The sequence below is a fragment of the Myxocyprinus asiaticus genome, chromosome 29 (assembly GCF_019703515.2).
Source record: "Myxocyprinus asiaticus isolate MX2 ecotype Aquarium Trade chromosome 29, UBuf_Myxa_2, whole genome shotgun sequence".
NCBI lineage: Eukaryota > Metazoa > Chordata > Actinopteri > Cypriniformes > Catostomidae > Myxocyprinus > Myxocyprinus asiaticus.
Window position 1 is genome coordinate 36086704 of NC_059372.1, and position 18590 is coordinate 36105293.

Here is an 18590-nt window from a genome sequence, read left to right on the forward strand (position 1 = left end):
TATTTGCATACCCAAAGGAAAGAAAAATCACAACAGATTTCTATCTGAATTGTCTCACTTACATAGCAATTAAATCGAAAGCAAATGAAGACTTTCCCTTCTCAGAGTTTTCTTCCTGACATAAAGACACTAGTAATCTCACATGTATCATCTAGAGTTTCAGAAGAAATCTCAGCAGTGTCACAAATTGTTAAAAAGTCAAAAGTCAACAGATTTGAAAATGAACTCAAAACATTTTTCATCAAATTCTTCCAAAAGCTATTTGAACTATCCTATCCTATCCTATCCTATCCTATCTTATCCTATCCTATCCTATACTATACTATCTCACTTGTTTCAGCTGTATTCCTCCTAACGAATTTTAGGACAAGACATCCAACATAAGGATGTTTCTTAAAGGTGAGAAACAATAAACAATTCACCCAACAATAAAAATTCTCCCATCACTCACCCTCATGCCATCCCAGATGTGTATGACTTTCTTCTGCAGAACACAATCAAAGGTTTTTAGAAGAATATTTAATTTCTCTAGGTTCTTACAATGCAAGTGAATGGTGACCAGAACTTTGAAGGCCCAAAAAGCACATTAAATCAGCATAAACATAATCCAAAAGACTCCAGTGGTTTAATCCATGTCTTCAGAAGCAATATGATTGGTGTGGATAAGAAACAGATCAATATTTAAGTCCTTTTTTTACTATCAATCTTCACTTTCACTTTGACAGTGTGAAAGAATGTGTAAGAGAAAGTGGAGAAATATGGTAAAAAAGGACTTAAATACTGATCTGTTTCTCACCCTCATCTATCATATCTCTATCATATAGTAGCTTCCATTCAAGCTGTAAGGTTGCCAAATTATGCTAAAAGTGTGAAATAATTTAATTGTGTGTATTTAGGATACATAAAATGTTAGCTATGAAATTAGCCATAGAAAGACAAAGGAGTCGGCCATGTTTTATTTTTTCATCAAAAAAGTTACAAATGTAATTTTCACCTCTGACATTCCCACTGCATAATTCTATTGAACACAATACAGAATTTGGGATGTGCTAGAAATGACACTGTGAAAAAATTACATAAATCTTCTCTGATGCATGTAGGCTATAAATAACCTTGGACATTGTTAGCAGACATAAAAAAAGTGTGGAAAATATTTTAACAACACTTTATTTTCTAGAAGTCTTCATAGCTAAAGAAGATGGCAACACTTTACCATAAGGTCCCATTTGTTAACATTAGTTAATGCATTCACTATCATGAACTAACAATGAATAATATATATATTTTTGCAGTATTCCTTAAGCTTTGTTAATGCTAGTTAATAAAATACAATTGTTCATTGTTAATTCATGTTAGTTCATAGAACTAATGTTACACATACTTTTAATAATAAAAAAAGTATAACTACTTTATATTTTAAAATGAACATTAACCAAGATTAATAAATGCTGTAAAAGTATTTTTCATTATTAGTTCATGTTAACTAATGTAGTTGACTAATGTTAACAAATGAAACCTTATTATAAAGTGTTACCAAGAAGTTGAAGTAACATGCATAAATAAACTTGATACATAAAACACAACTGAGAGCCTCATTAAGTAGGCTAAGAGCAACATCTGATAAAAACTTTTTCCTCTGGATGACACCAGTCAAGATGTTTTACAAGATCTGTTACCATCTGTAGAATAAGACCAAGCTGTCATAGACATGTGCCTGTGTAACTCATGTTCTCTCCTTGATTTTTGGAAATTCTGATTGTAATCTGTGCCCTCAGGTTGGTAACAACAGAATAATTCACTCTCTTTGACATGTTGTTATATCGTTTGTACACAGCGAGACGCGCGTTAGAGCAACATGTTGTTGCCGCAGGTGCATTACTGAAAACGTGCATCCATAAGATGCGTAAACAGCCTCCACCCATCATTACTGCTCAAAGACAAGCATCTGCAGACTCGGAGATAACCCGACGCCCTCGAAGTTATCACTCGCCTCCGTTCTCATACCTCCCACTCCGTTAAGAGCGTTGTTCGCGGAGTTTACGCGTCTCCGCTTTGCTCCTCCCTGCTCGGAGCGCCTCCTCAAGTTTGCCATCTGTACTCGGAACACGCGTCGGGCTCTCAGTGCGTCTCTGCAGGTTGCGCGCTCCAGGAAAACGCATTGGAAGACGCAACCGGTTATACGTGTGTAATTTAATGCGCTTGTCAATTTTAAAGGGAGATAGTTCTCGAGTTGCCGAAATGTGGGAACAAAATATCAAGTAGTACCAGCGATAACGTTTCAATCACCGTTTATCTGGATTGGCTCATTTATTTCTCTGAGACTCTGTGCGCAAAAGTGAATCATGGTTTCGTTGCTGGATTTAAGCGCTCTTGTTGTGCTGCTCGTATGGGGATACTGCGTCCTGGCGGACACGGTCTTTACGAACTTTACTTTGGACAACGAGGTCCACTCTAGTTTCATCCATCGGCGCTTAAAGAGTCAGGAGCGCCGGGAGATGCAGCGGGAGATCCTGTCAATCCTCGGGTTACCGCACCGGCCGCGGCCGCACCTCCACGGCAAGCACAACGCCGCGCCGATGTTCATGCTGGATCTGTACAATGCCATGTCCACTGAGGGAGACGAGGAGGGCTTCTCGTACCCATACAAACCAGTTTTCACCACTCAGGGACCGCCAATCGCGACGCTACAGGACAACAACTTCTTGAACGACGCGGACATGGTCATGAGTTTCGTTAATCTAGGTAAGATCCCCGCGCACCACCCGGCGAGCGCGCACTGACAGTCCTGTTAAAAAGTGGAATATCATGATGGAAATTGGTTTTCTTTTTGATAATGGAAAGCACTTTAAAATAATAATATAACAGAAAACGAAAACTTGTTGACCTTTAAACCATTTAATAAGATGGCTCCTCTTTGACTCTTCTTGTTTTGGCATTTACAGGAAAGACCTGCCACTGAAATTAGATAATAACAGAGCTGAGTGAATAATAACAGGCCAAAGAATGGTCCCCCCCCCCAGATATATTATTTGCTCCTGGGCCAAATATCTTGCATAGTTCTCTACTCATTGTTTGTTTGATTTTATTAGACCGCTTATCTGCGCAAAGCCGTAACCTTGGCGTGATTTCTAAGCCCATAATGCCGGTGAACACAAACCTATATTTTCATTGTGTGTTTTTGGGCAGTGATAATAAAGCGCTGTCGCATTCCCAAGCGTCTGCTGTCTCAGGGCCAGCTGTGTCCTCCGCTAATGTTCAGGTGTTTGGGGTTTGCTGTCAGGGAGCTCAACGGTCTCTTTATCTTTTGTTTTTTTACCCTCAGTGATATCAGCTGACAGAGGCACAAGTGTTTTGTTAAGTACAAAGTACGTCTCATGACTCGTTTGCTCAACTGTCTAGCAAAGAGAAGTGAAAGGACCGTTCACACACGACGCGGTGCTGGGTTCAAAAATACAAAATTTACCATAGTTTCTGCCAAAATTGTATTGTTAAATAATTATTGTTATTGATGCCACTGTAAAAACATAATGTATTAATATTTAAATAATTAATTTGAATTAATACATTAAAATGGGATCCTTTTCAAACAGTTTAAGAACCTTTCAGAGTCTTTTTTTGTAAATATATAATGTATTACATTGATGGCTAAGGTACTACGGTTTTATTGGCTTATCATAGTTTCTGACCAAATTAATTGTAAAATAACTTAATATGCATAATAATGAATATGTGATCCTTTTCAAACAGTGGAAGAGCCTTTCATAATCTGTCCTTTTTTATTGTAATAAGCAGTGTTGAGTAAGTTACTAAAAAGTAATCCATTACAAATGGCTAACTACTAACTACTACTAAAATTACAATGACATCACTTTACTGATTACTTCATTGAAAAAGTAATCACATTACTAATTACTCTACTTTTAAGTTACTTTCTAAAACACTTGTCACAAATATTTTTTGTTTTTTCCACTCAACAGATTCAAAATAATGTCTATTTTCTCTTCGTTCATTGTCGCACAACCTTCAGCTGTCGCAGAAACGCAGACGTACATATGAACATATGAATTCACATTTTAATTGTATTACACATAAATTATATTTTTTAGAAATATTTGTAACCCAAGTAATGTACTTAAAACAAATTACTTCAATTGAAAGTCAGTAACTGTAATCCGATCACAAGAATTTAGAATATAATGCATTACACTACTTTTTGTACCTAAAAGTAATTAGATTACAGTAATGTATTACTTTATAATCCAATTACACCCAACACTGGTAATAACAATAACTGTAGTAACTTTGTAATAGGGCAACAGAACAGCACTGAAAGCATGGGTCTCCTTAGGAGCCATTCATATCGAAAGCATTTTGCATCAGTCTGCAATATATTTATTTATTTTTTTCCTTTATTAACATGCGCTAGACTAGAGGTTCTCAACCTTTTTGACTTCAAGTTCCCCACTGTCCAAGAAAATATTTGAGGGCCTCCTCGCCCTGGAATCTAGGAGTGCGAATAGATAAAATAATTCATCACAATGCATTTAGTGATTCTATACGTTTTTAACAGTTTTTAGCATTCCAAAATTCATTTAGATTATTTTTATATAAATGACTCGAAGTTCAGTCATGAAACTCTGCATGGCACAAGCTGATAGGTTATTTGAACTTGTTATATGTTAGTCAATCGGCTCGCTCACATGTGATGTACAAGTTCCTACTCAACTGTTAGAGCCATGTGCTAGCAATGGCAAGATAATGGGTTCGATTCCCAGGGAACACACAAACTGATAAAATGTATACCTTGAATGCACTGTATGTCGCACTGGATTTGACAGTGTCTGTCAATTGCATAAATGTAAATGTAAGTAAATGTAAGATACGTTAAGCCAATTGGTTTGCATGGTGTAAGCTGATAGGCCCTTTGACATTTAATCAGTTCACCAATTAACTTGTGTACTCTCTCTTTGTCTGACATTTAAATTGCTCAGTTTTGCAGATAAACTGGTTTCACTGTAGCATGCTGCAAAAGTTTTTCTCTGAAACCCTCCTCCTCCCAAGCACCAAATGTCTAAATCTGCTACAGGGGGATTGTATGGAAGTGTAATTGTACAACAGCATGACCTACATGCTCAGTGCAGCATGTCTTGTGCTTGTCTAATTGTGCAGCAGCATGTCCACATGCCAACACATTATGTCTGTGTATGTTCTGGCTGTAGAAAGTCTCCGTACTTACTCTGCAGCAGCAGCATAGCAGATCTAGTCTGCCAAAACCAATATCCTATCAATATGTCATACCCACATTAACATGCTTAATCATCCCGAGTTGTCATGACTGAACTTATTTTTAATATTGCTGTCAGCCGATTACAATTTTTAATCGCGAATAATGGCTTAACCCCATAGACTCTGGTGCATTTTTGACTGCCACCCAAAATTTTTCACACTCAAATTTAAAAGCTCACAATTCACATAATGTGGACTAATTGCAACAAAAATTGGTCTCATTTTTCAGAGAACTGCCCAAATGAATTTTATTCATAATAATATTGTATGTGTTTATAATCTTAGGATAAACATTAAAAAAATAAATAAAATAAAAATAAATAAATAAATAACCTTTTTTTTTTTAATTTTTTAATTTTAATTTTAATTTTTTTTTCCTAACTTTGTAAACATGTAATTCTGGTTCTGTTCACTCTACCTCACTTTGAAAAGTCTCATTTTATTCCACTAGGTGGCAGAAAGCACTAGATGTTTTTCTATCACATTCCATCACAATATACATATCTCAAATGTAGGTGGCGCTTTAATGCATTTTAGCTCTCACAGATGTGCTCGTCCATAGACATTCAGACTAATTTTAAGTTCATGCACCACCCCTGTTGTTTCATTGAATTTTTCATAGTTATCGCGATTTTAATCAAGATTTTGAAAGAGCTGAAATTTTACTTTCTATATATTTCTTTTCCCTTCATAATGCACTTATTTCCTTGTTAGGAAAGAAAATAAAACAATATATGACAATTATGTTTTATAAAAAAAATTCAAACGAAGTCTTCAACAATATAAAGATAGAAATGCACTAAAATATCACCATTTCATGTAACATTAAACGTTTTGCTAAGTCTGAGTGGGAGTTTGACTAATAGAAAGAACTAGTCCACTCATTGGTTGCATATTCATTGCAATGGGCATTAAATCTCTTAAAATTACATCCTCAACAATGTTAATCAGCCGGCACTGTGTCTATCCACTTTGCTGCAGCAATAGTGAAGCTGTGTTCATGAATCGCTTCAGGGTGTCAACGCCAGCATCGAGCAGTCTCTTTCTCCATTTTTGTGATAGTTAAGACTTGATGTGCTCCTGTGTTAATTACATTGCACCTTACAGAGACCCTGCTCCGACAAGTGTATATGCTGGTTTATGCTTTATTATCGGTAAATGCTTTAATCGCGATTAAGAAAAATGAAAACTGTATTTGCTTTTATTAAAAATGATCTGCATGTGTTAATGCATTAACTTTGACAGCTCTAATTTTGTAATAATTCTGAGTCATCTTGCAGAGGTTGGAAGCTTGCTGAGGCCCCCTAGCTGGCCCCGGCCCTCTGCTTAAGAACCACCGCGTAGTGGCGTCTCACTGTTTTTTCAGCATCTGTTTTTCAGATGCCGTGTCAAGTTAAAAATAACGTAAACTTTTAAAAGCACGTCTCGAGACACCTGCGTTCTTAGTATGCATTGCACTGGGGCAAATTGTTTTTCAACCAAAAAGTATGACGCCAGTCTTATAAACTGTCCGTATGATGTATCTGTACTTAGAACAACAATTAAAAAAAAAACATGTGTGCCCCCTATGTTACCATTCTTGTTGCTATTTGTCATCCGCCTAAACCTGCACCTCAAACCCCTTCACCAACCCCACCTAAAGTGACATTTTTGACATTGCCTAACTTGTATTGGCTGAATGTTTCATAAGCACCTGGCTTGTCTTATCAATGAGTCTCTTAGTTTCCTCATTAAATCGTCATCATCTGCACGCAAGTACAACACTGCCATGCAAGGTGTGATTTATTGTTTGATAAGAGCAGTTATGTTGTTAAGGGTGTGATGTGTGTCATTGTTTATTGGTTAAATGGGTCCACGGTTGGATACAATGATTCAGCGATTATCTGAATTCTTTTAAAGGTATAAAAGTCATGTTAGATAAGAGCTAAAATGTGGTTACACTGTTTATAAACCCCAGTTATTAGTTTGGTGATTATGTTTAATACATTTTTGCAAGGATGTAACCAGATACTCCAGAGTGGGGCAGACCATATGTAAAAGTTTAAAAATCTGTCATTTAAAAATCCAAATTGATACCCACATTCCCCTCTGTTTTATCAATATCTATACAGTTTTCATGACAGAGATTTTATGAACTTCCAGAGTTTCAAACACTGATGTGTGTGTGTGTATGAGTGTATGACTATAGGGTGGGAGGTGACAGTGTTTCTTATTCTGCAATGTGTAATTATCCAGAGGACTGCTGTATTGTGCCTATTTTGGACATGCACTGACACAGATGGATTTGACCACAGAGGCTTGCAGAATCAAGGGCCTCTCTCTCTTTCTGCTTAGCTTTTTCTCTTTTCCTGAGGAAAGACACCAGCTTTAAAGCAAACAACCTGTCATAGCACACTCTATTCAACCAAACCCCCTCTGCTGAAACTGCCACAGCGCACCTTTTATATTAAATACAATGTCAACAGAGACTTTTCCCTTTGGCATACTACAGAAAGAATGTGCAGATATGTACATATTCAATTCATTTTCACAATGGTTACATAGTTGTTATATTGCATCAGGCTCAGAGAAAATGGTGTGGATGCCATACGATATGACTGTTTTGCTTTTCACTGAATCTGTGATCCATAAACCTGACAGTCAATCATAACAAAGATGTTTCACATAAGCTAAAAGGAAAACACTAGAAAACAAATGAGTTCACACAAACCATATGTGACACCAATAAAGTCTAAAAACGTATTGTTTACTGAAATATGATTTAAATTACCATGACTTTTCCTTTACCTTGACCATTCCAGTTGTTTGTGATTACTGGATAAGGATTTTTAAAAATAATTTAAATTCAGACTGGTAATTTGTTAAAGAATCATTCAGACCAATTTAACAATTTGTTCCACTGATTCTTTGAAAAGAACTGACATAAAAGAATAACTGACTTCCAAATCGGACATCATTATGGCTTGTGAGCAAGGTTCACACACACACACACACACACACACACACACACACACACACACACACACACACACACGTTGGTGCAGCTATCATTATGAGGAATCTCCATAGACATAATGATTTTTGTACTGTACAAACTATAGATTCCATCCCCTAACCCTAACCCTACCCCTAAACCTAACCCTCACAAAAAACTTCTGCATTTCTGCATTTTTACATTTTCAATAAAACATCATTTAGTATGTTTTTAAACACTTTTGGGGAATTATGGGGACACTAGAAATGTCCTCATAAACCACATTTATAGCATAATACCCTTGTAATTACCAGTTTGTAACCTAAAATAAAGTCCTCGTAAACCACTTAAACCTGGCACACACACACACACACACACACACACACACACACACACACACACACACACACACACACACACACGCAATATCTTAAATACATGTTTTAGAGCATGAAAAACTGGAAAACAAATTCTGTTAACTATAGAAATTTCCAATAATTTGTAAAGATTTTAGTGATATACTGTATCGTTCCAGGTTTTCCATGCCCGTGGGGACCTTGTAAATAGCAACGTTTTGGTCAAATACATTTTTTAGGCATCTTTCTGAAAGGAAAAGATAGATAACATGCATTGATTGGATGCATCCTGCTCATGTGCCCTTATATGAGATTATCCATTTCACGGCTTGGCTAAAACAAACCCTGTTCTCCGTGATGCGGACGTTGGCTAAGGTACGCTCAAGGTGGGAGAATAGAAGCTTTGTGAGTTCAGTGTCTGAAACTCTTGATTCTATCAGTCTTATTTAATCTTTCTGAAATATAAGGATTTACCCGGTGCCATTTACAGAAAGAGAGAGTGTGAGAAAGTCACAGTAATGATTCTTGAAAGACAAGAGATGTCAATGGGTGTGTATGAAACCTAAGGCAGCTGTTTTACTGCCTAGCTATCCAGTTTCAATCCTCGTATTTTTATGCTAATTTTGCAATATCATATAAAAAATGCTAGATGGAAATACCAAGATGCTAATAAAATGTCTAGAAATGTGCATAAAAACATAAAAACTGGATAAATGTTTTATAAGGTAATAAGATATGCATAAACAATGGTGAAAACACATTTACCAAATAAATTCCTTGATGCACATAAAAAAGAAATATTACTTTGCCTCAACAAGTCATATGACTGAATAATTCACTCATAACTGGACTAACCAGCGGTAATTTATAACATTTAATAAAAGAGCCACAGTGGCTTCACCAGTGGCTACAACTTCTGTTTCCATTTCACGGCAAGTTCCTTGTAACTGACAGTTTTGTCCTCTTTAACACATGGGATGGAAACAATACAATACTTGCAAATTGTTTTCGCAATAATCAAATTTTTCGCTTCGATACAAAGACTAAACTAAACTGAATAAACAGGCAGCATTTTATATAAAGGGACCTCCTAAGGAAACTTGCTTCAAACAGGCTTCCAAGGCTCTATAATGTAACTTCTACTGTACATCTAATGATCTGTAACAGAATGAAGTGAGCTTTAGAGCCCATTTCCACCTGGTATTAAGATGTGTCCGATCACATGTGTTCATCCCTAAATACAGGTCTAAACAGGGTCTAAAATGTTTTGTGATCGGGTAAAAAAAAAAACATATGAATGTGGTTGAAAATGCATGCGACCGCATTTCAGGTGTAAATGCTAATATGTCCTGTATGCGTCCCGGTAGTAGTGAAGCCCCATCCTTCACTTGTCAATCAACCACTGCACTAAAACAAGAGTTTAAACTTTGCAGGCTACGAGTGGCTTTAAAAGGAAATAACCGCCTGATCTGAACATTTTTAAAAAGTGGATACAACCACAATCACGATAGGGTTCTTATTTAGTGCGTCTGATATCAACACAGATGACAAGCACGGACATCTGAAGCTTCTTTAATACAGGTAATCCACTAAAATAACGGATAATCAAAACACATATTGTGTTTGTGTTTAGATTAAATTTAATCTAAGCACAAATCGGCTTGCATAGTCTATGGCACAAGCTGATAGGTCTGTTGACATGTTATCTGTTAGCCAGTCAACTTGCATATTTGTTGTTTGCATATAAGGTGGTTTCACTGCAGCATGCTACGAAAGTTTTTTCTCTGAAATCCTCCTCCACCCCAGCATCAAATGTCTAGTTCTGCTTCAGGATGGTTGTATGTATGTCTAATTGTGCAGCAGCTACATTTTTTTGCTGGTGAACATCATGGCTCTTCTCGTCCACCTGTTAGACCAGAAACAAACCAGCACTAACCAGCATGGGCCAACTTGTCTTTTAAGTCTGAGCTCGTCTTTTAAGCATTGTACCTTCATACGCCTTCAAACACAGCCAATGTTTTTAGATGAAGCAGCTGACGTTTTCCATGAATGTTGTTGAGAATGTATACCTTTTTCGCCTTCCATTTTGTTTATTTGTACTCTTTCCTTCTAAATGAAGCTGGGTGTCATTGGCCCCTTCTTAAATATTATGACAACAGTTGTGGGTCTGATTTCACAGATACTCCTCTAAAGCGTGGTGGGGAGGTCTGGTGAACGACAGGCTCTAAAGAAGTTTTGTTAGTCATGGCTGGACCCTTTTTTATTCCTACAAAAGTTTCATAAGCCGGAGGCCCAATTCACGACAGACATATGGGTGTCTCACTACTCCAAGAGTATTCATCTTTTTGTTTATTCAGTGAAGTGCGTTTTAGTTCCAGCGTGCAGGTGTCACTCACTAAAACTGTTTGTAGTAGCTCTGGTGGCAAAGACTTTGTACTTGGGTAGCTTTCAGAGTTTTATAGAGCCAGCTTTTTCTGAGGACTGTGACTTAAAAGTTTTTGAGTAATGTTCTGTCCATCGTTGTATCAGTCATTGTACAGGGGCAAAGGACATTTTGTCTCTGAGTCACCGCAGTAAAAAGCCCAGCTGTGTAAATGACTTAAGGCATGTATATAAAATGTAAATGCAACATGCCGCACGCAACACAAGACAATGCTGTGGAGGGCGTGTGAACACTCCAGGGAGCTAGAACATGCTTTTCAGTGTGTGAAATGTCGGGGTTGGATTCCTTCGGAAAAGAGTATGCTACACGGTCATCTAATACGATTATCTAAGTTAAAGGGTTAGTTCACCCAAAAATAACAATTCTGTCATAATTTACTCACCTTGATGTCTTTCCTAACCCTTATGACTTTCTATACTCTCTGAAATGCAAAAAGAAAAGTTTTGGGGAATGGGGACTAGGGTTTGTAAAGCTCCAAAAAAAGGGCAAACAAACACCATAAAAATAGTCCAAATGACTCATGAACTATATTCCAAGTCTTCTGAAGAAATAAGAGCTTTGTGTGAGGAACAGACTGAAATTTAAATGTCCAAGCTCCTCTTTTCCACAAAATTAAAGTGGATGGTTACCATGGCTATGCCAAATTGCCAAAAAGGACAAAAGAATTAAAAAAGAGGCCCAACTCTACATTTCAAGTCTTTTGAAGCCATCTTTTTGAATAGCTTTTGTGTGATCTACTGGTATATATACTAGTAAGGATTTTTGCAGTATGGCAATCAGTGTCACATGTTCATGGAAAGCAGAAAATATATCAATAAGGTCTTTAATTGAGTCCGTCACACTACTTTGCAGCTCATTCTTTTGAAGCCAAAATTTCCTTTTGAGTGAGATTTCCCAATCCAAGCATGTCAGGACACATACAGGCATGTCAAAAGGGAGAACTATAATTCTGACCAACACAATATTCTCTCTTACACTTGCAAGGATTCTGTCTCTATTTTCATTTTATGTCGAAGCTCAGCAGCAGAAGTCCAGGGGAATGACAGCATTGAAGGGCCGAGATTGTGCAGGAAATGGGTGGGAAAGGATATAAGGAGGAGAAGCGGTTCTGATTGGAAATATAGGACATAGTGAAAGAGGGGCCTGCTCTGTAGTCATTTCTATTCTATAATTTTTTATTGGTTTCCCTGCATATTTTAGGAGAAATGGCAGAAAGACAAAAGCCCATTTTCTAGCCTCCATTTCATGTGTGGCTGCATGTGCAGAGAACACTTTATTTTTTGTATGTCATGGTCAATGGAAGACCAGCACTTTATAGCAAAAATACAGTATATAGAATGTCACGTATTGAGCTCTGTACCAAAACCTAGTGAGCTGTCTTATTGGCAAGTGCATATATCTAAGGCAGCTTCCTAATTGATTTGGAAGCACCTCATGATGGCACAATACTATGATATAATGGCTCGATACAATAATAATAATAGAAATACATAGCACACATAATTATTGAGTAAAAGTTTTTTTTTTAGATTGAACTGTGTTTTCAGTAATGAGTGAAATATACAGTATATAGAGGAGACAGAGTCTAGTTGTCAAACTGGGAAGATGTCACAAGTGCTATTTCTCAGTTATGATAAGATTTGGAGTTAAAAGTCCAATTGCACAAATGTTGTGTTTAAAAAAACCTGTCAAAACCCTTTTAAATTAAAATGATTTTTGTGAGTTCTGCCCTCCAAAGTACAATTTCACTAACATCAGATTTTGTTATAGCTCTTGGGTAAACAAGCAAACATCAAATCAGACTGGTAAAGTTGAACTATATTATGAAGGAAGATTAACATAAATACAATACTATAATGTATTTATTGTGTAACTATATAATGTTTTGCAAAATTCTCACAAGATTCAAATTTGCTGCTGCTGAGGTTGAGGTAGGCATAGGGTTTAGATTAGGGTTAGGTTTAGGGTTTGGGGTAAGGTTAATAATGTATCTACATATGTAATTAAATTCAGTAAAAGTGGCAAGAAAAAGTATGTGAACCCTTTGGAATTACCTGCATGTATATATAAATTTGTCTTAAAAACTGGTTTGATCTTCATCTAAGTTACAGTAATGAACAAACACAGTCTGTTTTAAATAATAATACACAAATTACTGAATTGTTCTTGTACATACTGAATACATAATTAAAAAATTCACAGTGTAGGTTGGAAAAAGTATGTAAACCCCTAGGCTAATGATGTCAACAAAAGCTAATTAGAGCAAGGAGTTGGCAAACCTGGCATCCAATCAATGAAAGTGTGGGTTAGAGCTACTTTGACTTATAAAAAGCACTCAAAAATTTTGAGTTTGCTGTTCACATGTAGCATCTGCTGATGTGGACCATGCCTAGCAAAAAAGAGATCTCAGAAGACCTACGATTAATAATTGTTGCTTTGCATAAATTTGGAAAGGGTTACAAAGTTACCTCGAATAGATAAGATATTCATCTGTCCACAGTTAGACAAATTGTCTATAAATGGAGACGATTTAGTACTGTGGCTAGAAGTGGCCATCCAGCCAAGATTACTCAAAGAGCACACCGCAGAATGCTCAGTGAGGTAAGAACCCTTCAGTGACAGCTAAAGACTTAAAGGAATCATTGGAACTGGTTAACATTTCTGTTCATAAGTCTACTATATGGAAAGCATTAAACAGGCATGGTGTCCATGGCAGGACACCACGAAGGAAGCTGCTGCTTTCCAACAATAACATTGCTGCATGCCTGAAGTTTTCCAAAGACCACCTTGACACTCCACAATGCTTTTGTGGACTGATGAAACTAAGGTTGAATTGTTTGGGAAGAACACGCAGCACTACGTATGATGTAAAAAGGGCACTGCATACCAACATAAAAACATTATCCAAATGGTGAAGTACGGTGGACGGAGCATCGTGATTTGGGGCTGCTTTGCTGCTTCGGGGCCTGGACTGCTTGCCATCATCGAGGGAAAAATGAATTCTCAAATTTATCAAGATATCCTATAGGATAATGTCAGGGTGGCTGTGCACCAGCTGAAGCTCAGTAGAAGCTAGGCAATGTAGCAAGACAATGACACTAAACACTGAAGTAAATCCACTACAGAATTGATTCAAAAAAAGAAAATCCACCTTTTGGAGTGGCCCAGTCAGGGCCCAGACATTAACCCAATAGAGATGCCATGGAATGACCACAAGAGAGCTGTTCACACCAGACAGCCTAAGAATATGGCTGAGCTGAAGCAGTTCTGTAAGGAAGAATGGTCCAAAATTCCTTCTGAATGTTGTGCAAGTCTAATCCGCAGCTACCGGTTATTCTGTCACATGATTTGTTGAGGCAACGTAATATTTATTTTTTATGTGCATCAAGGAATTTATTTGGTAAATGTGTTTCCACCATTGCTTATGCACGTCTTCTTACCTAATAAAACATTTATCCAAACGCTTGTTTGAGGTTATTGCTGCAAAAGGAGGATCGACCAGTTATTAAATCCAAGGGTTCACTTACATTTTCCACAGCACTGTGAATGTTTAATGGGATGTGTTCAATAAAGACTTGAAAGATTATAATTGTTTGTGTGTTGGTAGCTTAAGTACATTGTGTTTGTCTATACTTGTGACTTTGATGAAGATGAGATCACATTTTATGACCAATTAATGCAGAAAACTAGCTAAAACCAGCTAATTCCAAAGGGTTCACATACTTTTTCTTGCCACTGTACTTTAAATGTAAGTACAATGCAATAACACATATGTACATAATAAGTAAATGTTATCAAATGCTTAAGTACATAGTAGTTGTACCTAATATAAAGTTGGTCCATTTTGGTGGTTGTGATGTGGGGGACATGTTCCCCCGTCACCCCCCAATGATCACATAAAACCGCCACCACTGGTTAAAGGCAGGTTCCATTGTGACTTACCCCAACTTACACCATATGCAACTTAATTAATTTCAAAAACGTTTTCAAACATATTTTTCAAGGTAGTAAATATATATATATGTATATATATATATATATATATTTTTAACAAATACCCAGTTACCAACCCATAATGTTACCCTATATAATGTAACAACAAGACCCTCTATTGGCCAAAGGCCAAAGTGTGTTCAGTGAACTGTATTTTTATTTATTTTTTCCTGGGCAGTTAAACTGTTCTATAGCTCTTTTTTTTTTTTTTTTTTTTTAAGCCAAGACTGGTAGAAAAGGCTATGTAGAAAATGACTTTAAAAAATAAACCTATCCTGAGAAGTATTCACTGCAGGAAAAAGTGTGACAACTAGCCCCTGTCTCCCCTATTTCTGTCAAAACATCTGCCATAATGGATTAATTTGTTTGCTAAGCTGAACTTGTCACAATGCATTCTGCCTTCTGCATGAAGGATACATACGATGCTGAATTAGATTTTGGCCAAAAGAAGGTATGCTATCTTTGGAGACAGCACAATTATGCTTCCTATCTTCCTTGCTAAAAAAGAAAAACTGCCTTAAACTGGCCTTGCGGGTCTCAAAGCCTGGCAAATCTAGTCTTCCAGCTTGGTCTACCTAGTGTTCAGCTGGTTCAGCTGGTCAGAAAAAACCCCCCAGCAAAACTAGACCAAGTTAGGAGACCAACTAAGACCAGCAAACTGGTTTAAGGCTGGTTTAAGCTGTTTTTCAACATAGTTTTGGAACACACTTTGCTTCGGGAGCACTTCTATGATGCCTTGTTTTCTTGGTTGGCAGCTCAATGTTGCTTTTGCCTATAGTGTTTCAAAATTATTTTAACAGTTTAGTCAGTCAAAAACAAAATTTCTGAGACAGGAAATAGTCTTGATGATCTAACGAGACTCATCCATAACTCATTACACTGCTTCTCTCTGTTAGCGCTCAGACTTCCAACAGTCTTAGAATAAGATGGAGTGGGTTGAAATGAGTTTGACCTGACCTGACCCCCGTTAGCTCACCCGCGGCCAAACACTTTCCACACATCGTCCGTCCCGAGTCCCGTCGAGTGAGGAAATGACCTGTCTGCTACCTGCCACGAGAAAGAGACGTCATTACCCTATCAACTTTTTATGGGTCTGTTTTCCGTCTCTCAACCTCGCTAACGCGTTATTGAGAGTGTTAGTCACAGCTCACTCTCATGCAATCCTCTGGCGAGTATGCGAGTGGAATCTCAGATAGATAAAGAGAGAAAGGGAGAGAGACATAAGTACCACACTTGTGTTGGGGGTTCATAGATTTTAAGCCTCTAATTGATTCCTGCTCTTGTAATAGGTCACAGTTACATCAGCTGCTTTTCTCCACAGTCTCTGGAGGAATGTCATCGTAAAATCAAACACAGCTCCTGGCATCATGAGCCACAGATCAGAACACTGTGAATAAAGGTGAATGCATTCACTTGTTTTGCCATTTATACTTAGCAGATGTGTACAGGAAACAGACAGAAGGAACAAACAAAAATCACTAAAGGAATTAAAGGGATAGTTCACCCAAAAATAAAACACTGTCATCTTACCCTCATGTCATGCGAAACATGCATGTTTTTTTGTTTGTTTTTTTTGTTTTTTTTTCCTGGAACACAAAAGGAGTTATCTAGCAAAATATAAAGTTATGTGCAGTAGTTCTCTAAAGCCATATACTAGAGTGAAGAACAGACAGAAATCTAAGGGTCATTGACAAATAATGTTTTCCAAAGTGATACAAATTAGAAATCTTTAAAAAATCTAGTTTAAAACGCACCTGTCAAGTTTATTGAAATGCAATCTTTGTGTTCATGTTGGTTTCACAAAGTTTAAAGGAATATTCCAAGTTCAGTACAAATTAAGCTCAAACGACAGAATTTGTGGCATAATGTTGATTACCACAAAAATTTATTTAGACTCGTCCCTCCTTTTCTTTGAAAAAAGTAATAATTGAAGATACAGTGAGACACTTACAATGGAAGTGAATGGGGCCAATTTTTGGAGGGTTTAAAACCAGAAATGTGAAGCTTATACTTATACAAACATTAATTCTAATATTAAAACTCATGTATTATTTGAGCTGTAAAGTTGTTTAAATCATCATTTTTACAGTTGCTTTAGGATTTTAGGTTTTGTTGACATTACATAGTCACAGAGATGTTCTCAAGTCTTTCATCTGAAGTCCGAGTCAAGTCTGAAGTCTTTAAGCTGGAGTCCGAGTCTAGTCTCGATTCTCAAGTCACTAAACGTTACCTCTTTCACGCTTAAATTTTCTTTTAATAAAATGCTCTACTTATTACTTTGCCTTATTTACAAAATCACATTATATAGTCAAAATGTATGATCTTTGGAAAATCTGGGATACTAATAGGAATCTACCTGAACTTGTAACATTTTATTTTATTTATTACATCTTGTTTTATGATTTCTTAATTAGAAGTAATCTTAGACTTAATTACCTTAACCTGTACTGTTTTTTTTGTAATAAAGGTGCCACAGTTTTTCTCATGGTTATTTCAACAAGGATCAGAATGAGCACACACGCAATGCAATATGACACATGCAAAGTAATACAAAATCATTAGGTATAATTTTGACAAAAAGTTGCCAGCTGTTTTAAGTCCACAAAAAACTTTGCGTGCTGATTGCAAGATGCTAAATTATGGGACAAACTTTGTGTGTTAACATCTCTCTCTCTCTCTCTCTCTTTCTATCTCTCATACACACACACACACACACACACACACACACACACAGAGAGAGAGAGAGAGAGAGAGAGAGAGAGTACTGCATTAAGTACTGCAGTGCATCTCCTCCTCATAGACTGCACCAGATTTGCCAGTTCTTGCTGTGAGATGTCACCCCACTCTTCCACAAAGGCACTTGCAAGTTCCAGGACATTTCTGAGGGGAATGGCCCTAGCCTTCACCCTCCGATCCAACAGGTCCCGGATGTGCTCAATGGGATTGAGATCCGGGCTCTTCACTGGCCATGGCAGAACACGGCAGTCTTCCCTGTAACGCACAATGTTGAGATTGCCTGCAATGACAACAAGCTCAGTCCATGTGGTTTATTGCCCTTACCACATCTGCAGGCCTCATGCCTCCATTCAGCATGCCTAAGGCACTTTCACACAGATGAGCAAGGACCCTGGGCATCTTTCTTTTGGTGTTTTTTAGAGTCAGTAGAAAGGTCTCTTTAGTGTCCTAAGTTTTTATAGCTGTGACCTTAATTGCTTACCGTCTGAAAGCTGTTAGTGTCTTATCGACCGTTCCACAGGTGCATGTTCATTAATTGTTTATGGTTCATTGAACAAGCATGGAAAACATTGCTTAAACCCTTTACAATAAAGATGTGTAAATTAATTCATTTGAATCATCTTCAAAATACAGTGTCCTGAAAAAGGGATGTTTCTTTTTTTGCTAAGTTTATATATATATGTACAAATACAAAGCTGTTAAATACAGATGCAAGGGAATGTATGACAGAAGAGGTAGGGTATGTTGGATTAATATAAATAGACTAAGCTGTGTATTGCACATAGTTAGTGTTACTGCAGTT

At 37.1% G+C, this 18590-nt stretch overlaps 1 protein-coding gene across 1 annotated transcript in view; it reads left to right on the plus strand.

Annotated features, from left to right (window-relative positions):
• Positions 1-2103: 2103 nt before the first annotated feature.
• Positions 2104-18590, plus strand: part of LOC127419962 (bone morphogenetic protein 7-like) — an 84183-nt gene continuing 67696 nt past the window's right edge. Inside the window, exon 1 of the mRNA XM_051661824.1 lies at positions 2104-2742. Coding sequence (XP_051517784.1) covers positions 2343-2742 — 400 coding nt within the window. The 5' untranslated portion in view covers positions 2104-2342. The remainder of the gene's footprint in view (positions 2743-18590) is intronic.